Source organism: Ranitomeya variabilis, chromosome 7 (assembly GCF_051348905.1).
Source record: "Ranitomeya variabilis isolate aRanVar5 chromosome 7, aRanVar5.hap1, whole genome shotgun sequence".
Lineage (NCBI taxonomy): Eukaryota > Metazoa > Chordata > Amphibia > Anura > Dendrobatidae > Ranitomeya > Ranitomeya variabilis.
The window spans coordinates 105,605,451-105,624,220 of record NC_135238.1 but is presented as its reverse complement, the minus strand read 5'-3'; the positions used below and the strand labels follow the sequence as shown (position 1 = coordinate 105,624,220).

At 43.0% G+C, this 18,770-nt stretch overlaps 1 protein-coding gene across 3 annotated transcripts in view; it reads right to left on the bottom strand.

Annotated features, from left to right (window-relative positions):
• Positions 1–18,770, bottom strand: part of SF3B1 (splicing factor 3b subunit 1) — a 460,811-nt gene that overhangs the window by 47,650 nt on the left and 394,391 nt on the right. For all 3 annotated transcript variants that reach the window (XM_077275636.1, XM_077275635.1, XM_077275638.1), the window contains 2 exons: positions 15,542–15,662; positions 7,189–7,320 (listed from right to left, as the gene is read on the bottom strand). In XM_077275636.1, the coding sequence (XP_077131751.1) occupies positions 7,189–7,320; positions 15,542–15,662 (253 nt within the window). The remainder of the gene's footprint in view (positions 1–7,188; positions 7,321–15,541; positions 15,663–18,770) is intronic.

Below are 18,770 nucleotides of genomic sequence, written 5' to 3'. Positions count from 1 at the left end.
CACCTCTTCAGACAAACAGCAGTCTCACGGGTGCTTGCGCCAAGTCGCGATACCACGGCCCCGTGTGGGGAGTTTGGCCATTTAGGGAGGTGTAAACATGTCGTATGCTGTACAATCAGCTGCAGCAAATTAGACATTAGAAAAGTAATTCACAGGCAAGAGCCTTTCATAGGAAAGCTAGGTGTCGGCCGGGCAAGGTGGGGCAAAAGATTTCGAAATCCAGTTGTGGTTCATTTTAATGAATGTTAGATCGTCAACATTTTGGGTAGCCAGACGAGTCCTTTTTTCGGTTAATATTGAACCTGCAGCACTGAATACTCTTTCTGATAGGACACTTGCTGCCGGGCAAGCAAGCTCCTGCAATGCATATTCTGCCAATTCTGGCCAGGTGTCTAATTTGGAGGCCCAGTAATCAAATGGGAATGACGGTTGAGGGAGAACATCGATAAGGGATGAAAAATAGTTAGTAACCATACTGGACAAATGTTGTCTCCTGTCACTTTCAATTGATGCAGCAGTACCTGTCCTGTCTGCGGTCATAGCAAAATCACTCCACAACCTGGTCAGAAAACCCCTCTGTCCAACGCCACTTCTGATGTGTGCACCCCTAACACTCCTAGTCTGCTGCCCCCTGGAGCTCGTGTGAGAACGATCACGTGCGCTGTGTGCTGGGAATGCCTGAAGCAAACGGTCAACAAGAGTTGATTGTTTGGTTGCTAATATTAGTTCCAAGTTCTCATGTGGCATAATATTTTGCAATTTGCCTTTATAGCGTGGATCAAGGAGGCAGGCCAACCAGTAATCGTCATCGTTCATCATTTTCGTAATGCGTGTGTCCCTTTTTAGGATACGTAAGGCATAATCCGCCATGTGGGCCAAAGTTCCAGTTGTCAAATCTCCGGTTGTGATTGGTTGAGGGGCAGTTGCAGGCAAATCTACGTCACTTGTGTCCCTCAAAAAACCAGAACCCGGCCGTGACACGCAACCAATTTCCTGTGCCCCCGGGAAAGGTTCGGCATTAAAAATATACTCATCCCCATCATCCTCCTCGTCCTCCACCTCCTCTTCGCCCGCTACCTCGTCCTGTACACTGCCCTGACCAGACAATGGCTGACTGTCATCAAGGCTTTCCTCTTCCTCTGGTGCAGACGCCTGCTCCTTTATGTGCGTCAAACTTTGCATCAGCAGACGCATTAGGGGGATGCTCATGCTTATTACGGCGTTGTCTGCACTAACCAGCCGTGTGCATTCCTCAAAACACTGAAGGACTTGACACATGTCTTGTATCTTAGACCACTGCACACCTGACAACTCCATGTCTGCCATCCTACTGCCTGCCCGTGTATCCTCCCACAAATAAATAACAGCACGCCTCTGTTCGCACAGTCTCTGAAGCATGTGCAGTGTTGAGTTCCACCTTGTTGCAACGTCTATGATTAGGCGATGCTGGGGAAGGTTCAAAGACCGCTGATAGGTCTGCATATGGCTGGAGTGTACAGGCGAACGTCGGATATGTGAGCAAAGTGCACGCACTTTGAGGAGCAGGTCGGAGAACCCAGGATAAGTTTTCAATAAGCACTGCACCACCAGGTTTAAGGTGTGAGCCAGGCAAGGAATGTGTTTCAGTTGGGAAAGGGAGATGGCAGCCATGAAATTCCTTCCGTTATCACTCACTACCTTGCCTGCCTCAAGATCTACTGTGCCCAGCCACGACTGCGTTTCTTGTTGCAAGAACTCGGACAGAACTTCCGCGGTGTGTCTGTTGTCGCCCAAGCACTTCATAGCCAATACAGCCTGCTGACGCTTGGCAGTAGCTGGCCCATAATGGGACAACTGGTGTGCAACAGTGTCATCTGCCGATGGAGTGGTTGGCAGACTGCGTTCTGTGGAAGAGCTGTAGCTTCTGCAGGAGGACGAGGAGGAGGAGGAGGAGGGGGTGCGAACGCCTACAGCCAACTGTTTCCTAGACCGTGGGCTAGGCACAACTGTCCCTAAATTGATGTCGCCTGTGGACCCTGCATCCACCACATTCACCCAGTGTGCCGTGATGGACACATAACGTCCCTGGCCATGCCTACTGGTCCATGCATCTGTAGTCAGGTGCACCTTTGTACTCACAGATTGCCTGAGTGCATGGACGATGCGCTGTTTAACATGCTGGTGCAGGGCTGGGATGGCTTTTCTGGAAAAAAAGTGTCGACTGGGTAGCTCGTATCGTGGTTCAGCGTACTCCATCAGGGCTTTGAAAGCTTCGCTTTCAACTAACCGGTAGGGCATCATCTCTAACGAGATTAGTCTAGCTATGTGGGCGTTAAAACACTGTGTACGCGGATGCGAGGATAAGTACTTCCTTTTTCTAACCAGAGTCTCATGTAGGGTGAGCTGGACTGGAGAGCTGGAGATCGTGGAACTTTCGGGTGTGCCGGTGTACATGGCAGACTGAGAGACGGTTGGAGACGGTATTGTTTCCGCCGGTGCCCTAGATGCAATATTTCCTCCTACAAAACTGGTGATTCCCTGACCCTGACTGCTTTTGGCTGGCAAAGAAACCTGCACAGATACTGTCGGTGGTGCGGAAAATGGTGGCCTTACAGTGACGGAAGGGATGTTGCGTTGCTGACTAGCTTCATTGGCCGAGGGTGCTACAACCTTGAGGGACGTTTGGTAGTTAGTCCAGGCTTGAAAATGCATGGTGGTTAAGTGTCTATGCATGCAACTAGTATTTAGACTTTTCAGATTCTGACCTCTGCTTAAGCTAGTTGAACATTTTTGACAGATGACTTTGCGCTGATCAGTTGGATGTTGTTTAAAAAAATGCCAGACTGCACTCTTCCTAGACTCGGATCCCTTTTCAGGGATTGCAGACTGAGCTTTAACCGGATGGCAACGCTGTGCTCCAACAGGTTTTGGCTTTGACACGCGTTTTGGGCCAGATACGGGCCCGGCAGATGGAACCTGTTGCGATGTTGATGCCTGCTGCGGCCCCTCCTCCACCTCCGCTTCTGAACTACTGCCGCCTGCACCCTGTTCCCCCAATGGCTGCCAATCAGGGTCAATAACTGGGTCATCTATTACCTCCTCTTCGAGCTCGTGTGCAACTTCGTCTGTGTCACTGTGTCGGTCGGTGGTATAGCGTTCGTGGCGGGGCAACATAGTCTCATCAGGGTCTGATTGTGGATCTGTACCCTGAGAGGGCAATGTGGTGGTCTGAGTCAAAGGAGCAGCATAGTACTCTGGCTGTGGCTGTGCATCAGTGCACTCCATGTCAGAATATACTTGTAATGGGCATGGCCTGTTAAATGTTTCACTTTCTAAGCCAGGGACGGTATGTGTAAAGAGCTCCATGGAGTGACCCGTTGTGTCGCCTGCTGCATCCTTCTCTCTTGTTGTAGTTTTTGCTGAGTAGGACAAGGAAGCGACTTGTCCCTGACCGTGAACATCCACAAGCGACGCGCTGCTTTTACATTTACCAGTTTCGGAAGAGGAGGCAAAAGAGCTAGAGGCTGAGTCTGCAATGTAAGCCAAAACTTGCTGTTGCTGCTCCGCCTTTAAAAGCGGTTTTCCTACTCCCAGAAAAGAGAGCGTTCGAGGCCTTGTGTAGCCTGACGACGAAACTGGCTCCACAGCTCCAGACTTAGGTGGAATATTTTTATCCCCACGACCACCTGATGCTCCACTACCACTACCATCATTACCAGCTGACAATGAACGCCCACGACGACCTCTTGCACCAGACTTCCTCATTGTTTTAAAATCTTAACCAAAGTAACTTTATTTGTTGCTGTCAAACAACTTACACGGTGAGCTATAACTTCAGTATGATTTCAATATCCCTTAACAGGTTGGTGAGACCACAAGGAAAATCAGGCACAATGTTACACACTCTGTTTTCTGTGGCACAAAATCACAGAGATGACACACACGCAGGACTGTCACTCAAGCACTAATGTCAATATTAATCTCCCACCTAATTTATTTATTTTTTTTTCTCAGGGAGACTTTAGAAACCAAATAATATTTAAAAAAAAAAAAAAAAAAAAAAAAGGCTTTCTATGGCCCACAATTAGAGAGAGAGAGGTGGCACACCCAGGAGTCAAGACTGGCGCACAAGCTGAAAGGGCAATATTACTCTCCCACTGTTTTTTTAAGTTTTTTTTTTATTTCAGGGAGACTTTAGAGACCAAATAATATTAAAAAAAAAAAAAAAAAAATAGGCTTTCTATAGCCCACTGAATGAGAGATAGCACACACAGCAGTGGCACACAAGCCCTGACTGAGGCCAATATTTTTCTCCCACTGATTGATGTAGTGTTTTTGTGTTGAGGTAGATTTTAGAACACAAATCAAGGAAAAAAAAAAATGCTTTCTATGGCCCACTGAATGAGAGAGAGGTGGCACACCCAGGAGTCAAGACTGGCACACAAGCTGAAAGGGCAATATTACTCTCCCACTGTTTTTTTATGTATTTTTGGTTTTTTAAGGGAGACTTTAGAAACCCAATAATATTTAAAAAAAAAAATAAATAGGCTTTCTATGGCCCACTGAATGAGAGGGAGAGAGGTGGCACACCCAGGAGTCAAGACTGGCACACAAGCTGAAAGGGCAATATTACTCTCCCACTGTTTTTTTATGTTTTTTTTTTTTTTTCAGGGAGACTTTAGAAACCAAATAATAAGAAAAAAAATAAAAAAATAAATAGGCTTTCTATAGCCCACTGAATGAGAGATAGCACACACAGCAGTGGCACACAAGCCCTGACTGAGGCCAATATTTTTCTCCCACTGATTGATGTAGTGTTTTTGTGTTGAGGTAGATTTTAGAACACAAATCAAGGAAAAAAAAAAAAAAATGCTTTCTATGGCCCACTGAATGAGAGAGAGGTGGCACACCCAGGAGTCAAGACTGGCACACAAGCTGAAAGGGCAATATTACTCTCCCACTGTTTTTTTATGTATTTTTTGTTTTTTAAGGGAGACTTTAGAAACCCAATAATATTTAAAAAAAAAAATAAATAGGCTTTCTATGGCCCACTGAATGAGAGGGAGAGAGGTGGCACACCCAGGAGTCAAGACTGGCACACAAGCTGAAAGGGCAATATTACTCTCCCACTGTTTTTTTATGTTTTTTTTTTTTTTTTCAGGGAGACTTTAGAAACCAAATAATAAGAAAAAAAAAATAAATAAATAGGCTTTCTATAGCCCACTGAATGAGAGATAGCACACACAGCAGTGGCACACAAGCCCTGACTGAGGCCAATATTTTTCTCCCACTGATTGATGTAGTGTTTTTGTGTTGAGGTAGATTTTAGAACACAAATCAAGGAAAAAAAAAAAAAATGCTTTCTATGGCCCACTGAATGAGAGGGAGAGAGGTGGCACACCCAGGAGTCAAGCCTGACACACAAGCTGAAAGGGCAATATTACTCTCCCACTGTTTTTTATGTATTTTTTGTTTTTTAAGGGAGACTTTAGAAACCCAATAATATTAAAAAAAAAAAAATAAATAGGCTTTCTATGGCCCACTGAATGAGAGGGAGAGAGGTGGCACACCCAGGAGTCAAGACTGGCACACAAGCTGAAAGGGCAATATTACTCTCCCACTGTTTTTTTATGTTTTTTTTTTTTTTTTCAGGGAGACTTTAGAAACCAAATAATATTAAAAAAAACAAAAAAAAAAATAGCCTTTCTATGGCCCACTGAAAGAGAGAGAGGTGGCACACCCAGGAGTCAAGACTGGCACACAAGCTGAAAGGGCAATATTACTCTCCCACTGTTTTTTTAGGTTTTTTTTTTTTTTTTCAGGGAGACTTTAGAAACCAAATAATATTAAAAAAAAAAATAAAAAAAAATAGGCTTTCTATAGCCCACTGAATGAGAGATAGCACACACAGCAGTGGCACACAAGCCCTGACTGAGGCCAATATTTTTCTCCCACTGATTGATGTAGTGTTTTTGTGTTGAGGTAGAATTTAGAACACAAATCACGGAAAAAATAAATAGGCTTTCTATGGCCCACTCAGTGAGAGATGGCACACACAGGGATGGCACTGTAGCAGAAATGCCAATCTTAATCTCCCACAAAAAAAAAACAGGGACTGTCCTACAATTACTATCTCCCTGCAGTAATCTAAGCCAGGTATGGCAGGCAGCAATAGGAGTGGACTGATGCACAAATTAAATAAAAAGTGTGGACAAACAAAAAAGATAGCTGTGCAGAAAGGAAGGAACAAGAGGATATGTGCTTTGAAAAAAGCAGTTGGTTTCCACAGTGGCGTACACACAGCAATACAGCTATCACGGAGCCTTCTAGGGCAGCCCAATGAGCTACAGCGCTGAGGGGGAAAAAAAAAAAAATAGCTTCCACAGTCCCTGCACACCGAAGGTGGTGTTGGACAGTGGAAATCGCTGCAGCACAAGCGGTTTGGTGGTTAGTGGACCCTGCCTAACGCTCTCCCTGCTTCTGACGAAGCGGCAGCAACCTGTCCCTAAGCTCAGATCAGCAGCAGTAAGATGGCGGTCGGCGGGAACGCCCCTTTATAGCCCCTGTGACGCCGCAGACAGCAAGCCAATCACTGCAATGCCCTTCTCTAAGATGGTGGGGACCAGGATCTATGTCATCACGCTGCCCACACTCTGCGTTCACCTTCATTGGCTGAGAAATGGCGCTTTTCGCGTCATTGAAACGCGACTTTGGCGCGAAAGTCGCGTACCGCATGGCCGACAAGCACAGGGGTCGGATCGGGTTTCATGAGACGGCGACTTTTGAAAATGATCGACCCGTTTCGCTCAACCCTACTCATGAGTGATAGACATTTTTATTAGTATTATTATTTCCGGGACTTATCGCCCGTGTATTCGATGAGTGGTGGCAGCGTGTATGAGCGGGTGTGTGGCCTGAGTCGGTGTGTGATTTATGATTTAGGACAGAGGTTGAATGCTGGACTGAGAGTGGGGAGATAGATTAACCCTTGCAGGCACAACCCCAAGTCACGTGTGAGAGCGGGCACGTGACGAATAAGTGGCACCACGGAGAAGGGATCCGTGACACTCTGTAATGACTGCGGTGAAAAAAAATCAGCTGTCATTAAGGGCTAGAGAATAGATATTTTTTATTTGTATGTATAACATCATATATTCAAGCAGCATAAAAGTTAAGATAGTCCAAACCAGAATAAAAAAAACAACTTACCCTATAGCTTTAGCAATGTAGCCGAAGGTGTTTACAGTGGCTCTTCTGATTGCCTTCTTATGAGCCTTTAGCAATTCCAATAGTTCAAAACAAATCCTCATCCATTCTCTAGCAGAAACATATTCTGCTCCCCTAAAAAATACAAAAGAATACATTTAAATTACCAATATAGAAATTAAAAATACATTTTGTAACGCAAACATGTAGATGTCTATTATATACAGTCATGGCCAAAAGTATTCAACACCCCTCCAATTCTGTCAGATAATACTCAGTTTCTTCCTGAAAATGATTGCAAACACAAATTCTTTGGTATTATCTTCATTTAATTTGTCTTAAATGAAAAAACACAAAAAGAATTGTTCGAAAGCCAAATTGGACATAATTCCACACCAAAAATAAAAAAGGGGGTGGACAAAAGTATTGGCACTGTTCGAAAAATCATGTGATGCTTCTCTAATTTGTGTAATTAACAGCACCTGTAACTTACCTGTGGCACCCAACAGGTGTTGGCAATAACTAAAATCACACTTGCAGCCAGTTGACATGGATTAAAGTTAACTCAACCTCTGTCCTGTGTCCTTGTGTGTACCACATTGAGCACGGAGAAAAGAAAGAAGACCAAAGAACTGTCTGATGACTTGAGAAACCAAATTGTGAGGGAGCATGAGCAATCTCAAGGCTACAAGTCCATCTCCAAAGACCTGAATGTTCCTGTGTCTACCATGCGCAGTGTCATCAAGAAGTTTAAAGCCCATGGCACTGTGGCTAACCTCCCTAGATGTGGACGGAAAAGAAAAATTGACAAGAAATTTCAACGCAAGTTTGTGCGGATGTTGGATAAAGAACCTCGACTAACATCCAAACAAGTTCAAGCTGCCCTGCAGTCCGAGGGTACAACAGTGTCAACCCGTACTATCCGTCAGCATCTGAATGAAAAGGGACTGTATGGTAGGAGACCCAGAAAGACCCACTTCTTACCCTGAGACATAAAAAAGCCAGGCTGGAGTTTGCCAAAACTTACCTGAAAAAGCCTAAAACGTTTTGGAAGAATGTTCTCTGGTCAGATGAGACAAAAGTAGAGCTTTTTGGGCAAAGGCATCAACATAGAGTTTACAGGAGAAAAAAAAGAGGTATTCAAAGAAAAGAACACGGTCCCTACAGTCAAACATGGCGGAGGTTCCCTGATGTTTTGGGGTTGCTTTGCTGCCTCTGGCACTGGACTGCTTGACCGTGTGCATGGCATTATGAAGTCTGAAGACTACCAACAAATTTTGCAGCATAATGTAGGGCCCAGTGTGAGAAAGCTGGGTCTCCCTCAGAGGTCATGGGTCTTCCAGCAGGACAATGACCCAAAACACACTTCAAAAAGCACTAGAAAACGGTTTGAAAGAAAGCACTGGAGACTTCTAAGGTGGCCAGCAATGAGTCCAGAACTGAATCCCATAGAACACCTGTGGAGAGATCTAAAAATGGCAGTTTGGAGAAGGCACCCTTCAAATATCAGGGACCTGGAGCAGTTTGCCAAAGAAGAATGGTCTAAAATTCCAGCAGAGCATTGTAAGAAACTCATTGGTGGTTACCGGAAGCGGTTGGTCGCAGTTATTTTGGCTAAAGGTTGTAAACCAAGTATTAGGCTGATGGTGCCAATACTTTTGTCTGGCCCATTTTTGGAGTTTTGTGTGAAATGATCAATGTTTTGCTTTTTGCTTCATTCTCTTTTGTGTTTTTTCATTTAAGACAAATTAAATGAAGATAATACCAAAGAATTTGTGTTTGCAATCATTTTCAGGAAGAAACTAAGTATTATCTGACAGAATTGCAGGGGTGTGAATACTTTTGGCCATGACTGTATATATAAAATTTGGATTGTCTGATCAAGCCTGGAATCTAGAAGAAAAGGAAAACAAGCAGGCATCATCCCTGAAGGAGGAGAGCAGGTTCCCTGGAAATACATAGTATCATTTGTGTACTTATCTTCACCAAGTAGAGTATGGAGACATCACATACTACAAACGTATAACTGTAGTCTGGAGAGATGGACAAGATGGTGGAAGAGATGCTACTGGCTAGAGCGCTCGCCATGCCTAAGAGGGCATCTTCCAGACAATAAAGAAGTCACACAGGATCGATTCAGAGCTACATAACATTTGAAACCATGGCCACTGACTTGCTTGCCCAAAGTGGGAAAAAAATCTCTACCAACCTCAGTTGGCTTTTAGGATAATATTAATTATATACTATCTGCTATACTTATTAAGACATTGCTAGTGGGTATTCATGATCCATCTATGTCTGATGAAGAGACCGGAGTAGTCTCGAAAGCTTGCCATTTGTTACCATCTTTTCAGTTAGCCATTAAAAGGTATCAACCACTGAGGACTCTCAATTCTAACCATGAGTATCTATTTTGCTAGACTAAAACAAATGGACGTATTATCAATTATTTTGCAAATTTAACCACACAGCAAGAAAACCATTAGTTATCTGATGGTATGTCCTCCACTGTTTTGAACAGCTGACGTGCCTCTAACAGCGCGGGTGGAATGGCGATCCATCTGAGGCTGTTAACCTGTTAACGCCACTCAATTTTCGATATTGTTAAATCGGTCAGCAGGGGCATTTAACTCATACTTCTGGTAAGTGTATCAGAAATCCCGCCCATCGGTGACCCAGTTACGTGATCGCCAGGGTGATGGGTTGGCATGACAACCAGAGGTCTCCAGCAGACCTCTATGGTTGTCATAGCCGTTGGACGGTGCTCATAGCAAGTGAGCATTTCTGCTACATACAGGCAATCTGATAGTCGCCTGTATGTAGCAGAGCTGATCAGACAACTGCAGCTTCTAGTCTCCCATAGAGACTTTTAAAGCATGCAAAAAGTAAAAAAAAAAAAAAAAAAGTTTTTAAATATATATATAAAAAAAAAGAAATATGAAAGTTCAAATCACCCCCCTTTTACCCCATTCAAAATAAAATACAAAAAAACCCAAAACACATTTGGTACTGCCGAGTTCAGAATCGCCCAATCAACATAAAAAGAAAGGATTAATCCAATCGGTAAATGGCGTAGAAAAAAAAATTAAAAACACCAGAATTATGTTTTTTGGTTGCTGCTACATTACATCAAAAGAATATGAATCTACACAAAAATGGTATCAATAAAAACGGTGACCCGGCGCGCAAAAAATAAACTTTCACCCAGACCCAAATCATGAAAAATGGAGACGCTACAGGTCTCGGAAACTGGCTTTTTTTTTTTTTTTAACCAAAGTTTGGATTTTTTTCACCACTTAAAAAAGAACCTAGACATGTTTGGCGTCTATGAACTCGTAGTGACCTGGAGAATGGTAGGTCATAATGGTAGGTCAGTTTTAGCATTTAGTGAACACTGTAAAAAAAAAAAAACAAAAAAAAAAAAAAACTGTGGAATTGCACCTTTTTGCAATTTCACCGCACTTGGAATTTTGTTTCCCGTTTTCCAGTATACGATATGTTAAAACCAATGGTGTCGTTCAAAAGTACAACTTGTCCCACAAAAAACAAGCCCTCACATGGCCATTTTGACAGAAAAATAAAGTTATGGCTCTGAGAGGAAGGGGAGCAAAAAGTGAAAAATGCAAATATCTCCGGTCAAGAAGGGGTTAAGGGACACTCTTTCCTGTATAATTACTTTTATATAAGCCAAAATTTAAAAAGGATTTAAAAAAAAAATAATAATTTAAAGTAAGCCAAAATTGAAATTTTTATGAAAAAACACTGGAAATTTCATGAAGGAAGTAAGAATTGGCAAGCATTTGATGGAAAAGGGACTCTGATACACCAATTAGTAGAGATAAAGGAGGACCTCATACACATTCTGTTGAAATTGTCATGTAGTGGTATCTCATTCAAATATTGTGAGCAAAGTGTATTTGATGTACTTCTACACTCAAAAGCTCTGCGTAAAGTGCAAATCCATGAAAAAATGATAAGGAGGGTAAAACAGTCATCCAAAGACCCTTGAAGGCAACAAATTGAGGGCCTCAAAATAGTTTGGAAGTTAAGTTGATATACTCCTATACACAAAGGCTTTGAACAGCCAGGAAAAAGTAAGTAGGCTCACCCCAGTCATCCATTGACCCTAGACGGCAACAACTGGCGGGTCTTTTTCAAATATTGAAGATTAAAAACACTTTATGTTCTGCTGTCATCTGGTGGTGTGGAAAAGTTGAGGCTAATCCAAGTGTTGTTCATTTTTATCAGAGTGAGGCTGTCAGCACTTTCTGCTGACAGGCGAAAGCGCCTGTCTGTTCTGACTTCCCTGGCGGCACTAAAAAACTGCTCAGACAAGAAGCTAATGGCAGGGCAGCTCAACACCTCCAAGGCATAGAGGGAATGACAGCTCATGCCAGGTTTTCATCTTGGAGACCCAATAGCTGAAGGTTGCAGGAATTAGGTAGTATGCTGGTTTCATCGTCCAGTTATTGCTTGACCAGGTTTAAAGAGGATTCACTCCTTGTCAAAAATACCCGGTAATCAGGGCCTGGATACTAAGAAAGTGTCATGAAATTGGCCAAGACCGTTGACCGTGTACTCTTGACTCTGCTGTACCTGGTGTGTCTCCCTCACCTTTCCTCCTAGGTTGGGCACTAGCGGTGTCTGATGGAATTTTTTTCAGTATATTTATTTTCCACAATGGCCTTGGCTATAGCACCATTATAGTAGACATGTCCACCTCAGGAAGGAGAGATGCAAGGTTCTCCTTGTAGCATGGGTCTAGCAGGTGAACAACCAGTTCTCTTTTTTGGCAAAGATAAATATAACGCGAGGTCCAAAAATAGAGAGTTGGCTGACAGCACAACTGACAAACGGATGTCCGTCCTAATTCCACTGGACCCAAGTGAATTGAAGTGAAGGACAGCATCCAATCCAGGTGAAAAAGGTTTTCTTTATTGTGCCAAATGCGACGTTTCAACCATCAAGGTCTTTTTCAAGCATACAAAACAATCAAAATGGCAGCCTTAAATAGGAAATGGGTGATCACCCACCAATAGCCTAATCAGGAACTGCCCATACAATTTACATATCAGTGTTTGGTAATCACATAATTTATAATACAAAACATACATCCTACATAACATATAAGGTTAAAAATTATTCACATTGACATAAATATACCACATGTCATATAATTCAACCCATATATATAACAAATGACACATGGACAGGTACAAAATGTAAACAAACCAACACTTCCTGTTATATCAGGACCAATCGCTAGGTCCGTAGTAGCACCCATATATGTCATCAGCCAATGTTATAGCCCGTATCTTATATCGACCCACATCCTAACCAGCCAATAAGAGATCATATTATAGAGCCAATCAAGTGTACTCACATGAACATTGCCTCATGTTCAAGAACCAATCCTGGTTCTCATCACTGGGAAATCGATATACTTACAACATAACACGCACTCACATGAGCCCCACCATATGACCGGATATCGGATGAAAAGTCCATAGCACAGAGCACAAGCCCATACCACGGCATGTAAACAGTTCCAGTGCTCAATGCACATTACCACTGGCCCTTCCATCAAGAGTCACATGACTAGTCACACGGCGCCATCATGGAGACCCAGGAGACACGCCCAGGATTGGTTCTTGAATATGAGGCAATGTTTATGTGAGTACACCTGATTGGTTCTATGATATGATCTCTTATTGGCTGGTCAGGATGTGGGTCGATATAAGATACGGACTATAACATTGGCTGATGGCATATATGGGTGCTACTACGGACCTAGCGATTGGTCCTGATATAACAGGAAGTGTTGGTTTGTTTACATTCTGAATCTGTCCATGTGTCATTTGTTATATATATGGGTGGAATTATATGACATGTGGTATATTTATGACAATGTGAATAATTTTTAACCTTATATGTTATGTAGAATGTATGTTTTGTATTATAAATTATGTGATTACCAAACACTGATATGTAAATTGTATGGGCAGTTCCTGATTAGGCTATTGGTGGGTGATCACCCATTTCCTATTTAAGGCTGCCATTTTGATTGTTTTGTATGCTTGAAAAAGACCTTGATGGTTGAAACGTCACATTTGGCACAATAAAGAAAACCTTTTTCACCTGGATTGGATGCTGTCCTTCACTTCAATTTTTGGAATGTAACGCGAGGGTCACAGGAAAGGCAATGGTACATAAAGTCTGCCATGTGTGCCAAGGTCCCTACAGCCAACACTTACCTGTCTCCACCATGACGACTATTCTCCACATCCTCCTCATTCTCCCTACTCGCTTCATCCCATCTCTCCTACGTGGATGTGCCATGTGTGGGTACTAGCCTCTATTGCGCTATAGGCCAGATCCTGTTCCTCCTCCTTTTTAGCCTTCACATCCTCATTGTTACTCAATCCACGCTAAGCAGATGAGATGAGGCTGGGTCTTATCTCTCTGTCTCATGTCTTCCTCCATCTCCACCTGGTCCGCATGTAAAGCTTCATGCTTAATTGTCAGCAGCGACTGTTTAAGTAGGCATAGAAGTGGGATTGTTGCGCTGAGGATGACATCATCAAAGTCTTTCAGAACTACACAAGTGTCAGACATATATGCCCACACTTCAGTTATGTGCGGAGGCTGACCAGAATACCAACGAGCGTATTGGAGCTGGCATTCCACAATTGGCCTCTGCTGCTCACAAAACCTTGCCAGCAAGTGAAGTATAGACGTTAAGTGGACAATCCCAGTAACAGCGTTGGTAAGGACATGGGTGATTTTTCTGGACACGTGCTGTTACAACGAGGGACACCATGCTGGGAGAAATAGTGGCGGCTAGGGACACAGTACGAAGGGAACAAATTTGCACGGCTGTAGCAGGCCATTTGTGTTTTTTTATTTCAAACCAACAAAAATTCATACAAAACAGGTTCTACAGTATATAGGACAGTCGTTAATTTTGTAACAAAAATATTTTGTTACTGTAACAGACCAAGCAGTTTTTTTAAATTTTAACCCACTAATATTACACAAAGCACATAATACTCTATGGATGACTAATTGAATCCAGGACACTTTTTGAATGCTTTTTTAAAGTGTTATATTCCACCAACATTTAACAGAAAGCATGTAATGACTAACTGAATCCAGAAAAAAAATCAATGCTTTTTTTTTTTTTTTTTTTAGTTTTACATACCATCATAACTGCGTTAAACTGTATGGATGACTAACTGAATCCAGAAAAACTTTCTCAACATGAAAAGGAGGGTCATCCACAGAAAGGCAACAGCTGGCAAGTCTCATTTAAATATTGTTAAAGTGTAGTTGCTATATTCCTACACTCATAAAAGATTAGAAAAAAAAAAGCGCAAAGCCAGGAAAAAAATTATAAGGAGGGTAATTCAGTAACCCTCTTCAGACGTCTGCTTCTCCTTCCTTGTTAGGCTGGGGGGACTGCCTCCACCTGCTTCCTGGAGCCCGATTTTGAGCCTGGGCTGTAAAGTGACAAGGATTCGGGTAGTGCTGGAGCCTCCCCGACATATAGAAATTGGGGATAGCCCCGAGTAACTTGTACCATCGCTTGCTCCCTCATAGGAGGTGGGGAACTCCAAGGTCAGTCCAATCTTTTGGTGGTGGAAGCCCCGTTCGGAGCCGCCTCAAGGAGCCTCTCCCAGGCCTGTTTATTTCTCAAGGAGGGTTCATCCTGCTTGGATCACACCCACCGCATACCAGCAATGTTGTTCTTCCATTTTGAGGAACGTGACCTTGGTTCCAACTGTCAGCTCTGGCAGCCTTCAAAGCAAGTGTTCCGTCTCTACTGCCCGCTGGTTGAACGAGATATATTGACAGGTCCCAAACTCTTTGATGGACCGCCATCTCCGCTGCTGGTTGAACGCAACTACCTCCCCCCGGGATTCCAACTGTCGGTTCTTTGTGCCTAGCACACCTGCTAAAATTTTTCCAGCCCTTGTCCTGGGTTACCTCCTTGTCTCTCCCAACAGTGTAGGAGTCAGTTGGCTCACCAATACCTGGATCTTGGCTTTCCTGTTTGCAAGAACCCCAGCGGTTAATGTTGCGGCCTAGTGGTTCCAGACCACAGACTCCTGCCACCTCCAATATCACGCCAAATTGGTCTGGCGCAGGTATTGCTCCTGTCACTTGTAACATGCACTAAACATGCGAGGCGGCAATTCGAGTTTCAAATTCGAGCATCGGCTAATGCTCTCTGAATGCCTAGCACATCCGAGCACACAGATAGTCAAGTGATATCAGATTGTCACCGAGCAAGTTAGCTCATCCCTAATACATACGCTACGCAATGAAACTGTAAAGTATAAATGTAAAGGCATACCTGTCAGCAATGCGACCAACCAAATCAATGCAGTTCTCCTGTACTTTTTCATGCCTGTTTTTCAAAATAGGTGTAAGTCTTGGCAGTAAATCTTTAATTGGTGGAGTCATTTTGTGCATACCTATTAGAAACAACCATTAAGCAGGTAAATAATAAAAGCATGTGCTGTGTTAATTATACATACACAAACAGGTATATACATATATACACATAATATATACTGTAGATTATATATATATATATATATATATATATATATATATATATATATATATATATATATATATATATATATATATATATATATATATATATATATATATATAATTTTACACACATACATACAGGGGTTGGACAAAATAATGGAAACACCTAACATTTTGGCATAATAATCTTCGAACATGTTATAAACATGCAAATTGTGACATATGGTAATGTTTTGTAGTTGATTATTTGTGTTATGTGATATGTGTATGTAAATTAACTTTGCTTTGCTGAATTTTAAGTACATTGATGAAAACCTGATACCAATGGCAGACCTCTTAGATTTTCAAAGAGGCCAAATTGTTGGTGCTCGTATGGCAGGCGCTAGTGTAACAGAAAGAGCCCGAATGTTTGGCGTGTCAAGAGGTACTGTCTCCAAAGTAATGACTGCGTTTGAAAGAGAAGGAAAAATGTCCGCAGCAAAGCACAGATCCGGCCGAAAGTCGCAGTTGACAAAGAGACCGTCGGACATTTAGAGTGGTGTAGAAACCTCCAGAATTGGTCCCTCGAGCAGTGGAAACATGTGATTTTCTCAGACGAATCATCGTTTACCCTATTTCTGACCTCCGGCCGAGTGTACGCTTGGAGACAGCTGAAAGAAGCATTCGATCCAGAATGCCTTCTCCCAACCATAAATCATGGCGGAGGTTCTGTGATGGTCTGGGGTGCTATTTCATGGAGATCCGCCGGGAGCCAATGATATCCCTTCATGGAAGAATTAACAGCCGAGATTATTTAGGCATTTTGGGCAACCAAGTGCACCCGATGGTTCAAGCACTGTTCCCGGAGGAGAACGCCATCTTTCAGGATGATAATGCACCAATTCATACAGCTAGAATTGTTAAAGCATGGCGCGAGGAACATTCTAATGAAGTTGAGCATCTCATCTGGCCCCCACAATCCCCAGACCTCAACATTATTGAGCATTTATGGTCGATTTTAGAGATTTAAGTTAGACGTTGATTTCCGCCGCCATCGTCGCTCAAAGAACTGGAGGGTGTTTTAACTGCAGAATGGGCTAAAATTCCTTTGGAAACAATTCACACCTTGTATGAATCCATGCCTCGGAGAATTGAAGCTATAATCGCCGCAAAAGGTGGACCTATACCAAATTAAACTAACTTTTGTTGATATTTCCAGGTGTTTCCATTATTATGTCCAATGTGTGTGTGTGTGTGTGTGTGTGTGTGTGTGTGTGTGTGTGTGTGTGTGTGTGTGTGTGTGTGTGTGTGTATGTATGTATGTATATATATATATATATATATATATATATAGACTGTGGCCCGATTCCTGGCGGCCTCGACCAATCAGAGACGCGGGATTTCCAGGACAGACAGACAGACAAAAAAAACCTTAGACAATTATATATATAGATATGCATGCACACGTGTATATGCATATATACATACATGTTATGGACCTGGTGGTTAGGTGCACCAGGAATGACCTGATAGTTAAACACGGAATCGGGACGAGCTCTGGGGAAATGGGAACTCTGCTGACCGCAAACCCTACTCCTATCAACACAACTAGAAATAGCCGTGGAGCGTGCCTGACTCTGCCTAGACGCCTCTTCACAGCCTAAGAGCTAACTACCCCTAAAGAAAGGAAACAAAGCCTCACTTGCCTCAGAGAAATTTCCCCAAAGGTAAAAGCAGCCCCCCACAAGTATTGACTGTGAGTTAAGAGGAAATCACAAACACAGGATGAAATAGGCTTTAGCAAAGAGAGGCCAGTCTAACTAAACAGATTGAGGATAGAAAAGGGATCTTTGCGGTCAACACAACAAACTACAAAAACCACGCAGAGTGTGCAAAAAATACCCCCGCACCGACTCACGGTGCGGTGGTGCCACTCTGCACCCCCAGAGCTTCCAGCTAGCCAGGCAGTTTCATGGAAGCCAGCTGGATTAGAACTTAGCAAGAAAAACCATAAGAACAAATGAACAAGCCGGAACTTAGCTTTTGCTGGAGTAGTCAGGTCCTCAGAAAGATCCAGGAGAGATCTGAACCCGTACTAGAACATTGACAGCTGGCATGGAGTAATGATCTGAGTGGAGTTAAATAGCGAATCCAGCCTAGCCCTAAACGAGGGCAGGTGGGGAAGGAATCTCAGAACCAGCAGCTCCACTCACAGCCACCAGAGGAAGTCCACGGACAGAACTCACCGAAGTACCATTCATGACCACAGGAGGGAGTTCGAGAACGGAATTCACAACACATACACAACACACATACATATACACACACAAATATATATACAGCTATACACACAGATATATATATATATATACACACATACACATATATACATACTAGATGGTAGCCCGATTCTAACGCATCAGGTATTCTAGAATATGTATGTAGTTTATTTATGAAGATTTAATAATAATGCAATGAATACACAGGATTCGTCCAGCCGGGCGCGACCAATCAGTGAAGCCAGGGCCAGCTCCAGGTTTTTGAGGGCCCGGGCGATAGAGTCTCAGAGGACAACCACCTTTAATTCATACCACGATTCATGATGCACAGCTACAGCAGAGAAATATAGCACAGCCATGTAGCATATAACACAGCCCACATAGTATATAACACAGCCCAAGTAGCATATATCACAGCCACGTAGCATACAGCACAGCCACGTAGCATATAATACAGTAATGTAGTATACTGAACAGCCCACGTAGTATATAGCACAGCCACATAGTATATAGCACAGCCACGTAGTATATAGCACAGCCACGGAGCATACAGCACAGCCACGTAGCATATAACAGTCATGTAGTATATTGAACAGCCCACGTAGTATATAGCACAGCCACGTAGTACATAGCACAGCCATGTAGTATATAGCACAGCCACGTAGTATGTAACAGCCACGTAGTATATAGCACAGCCACGTAGCATAACACAGCCCACATGGTATATAACACAGCCCACGTAGTATATAACACAGCCCACGTAGC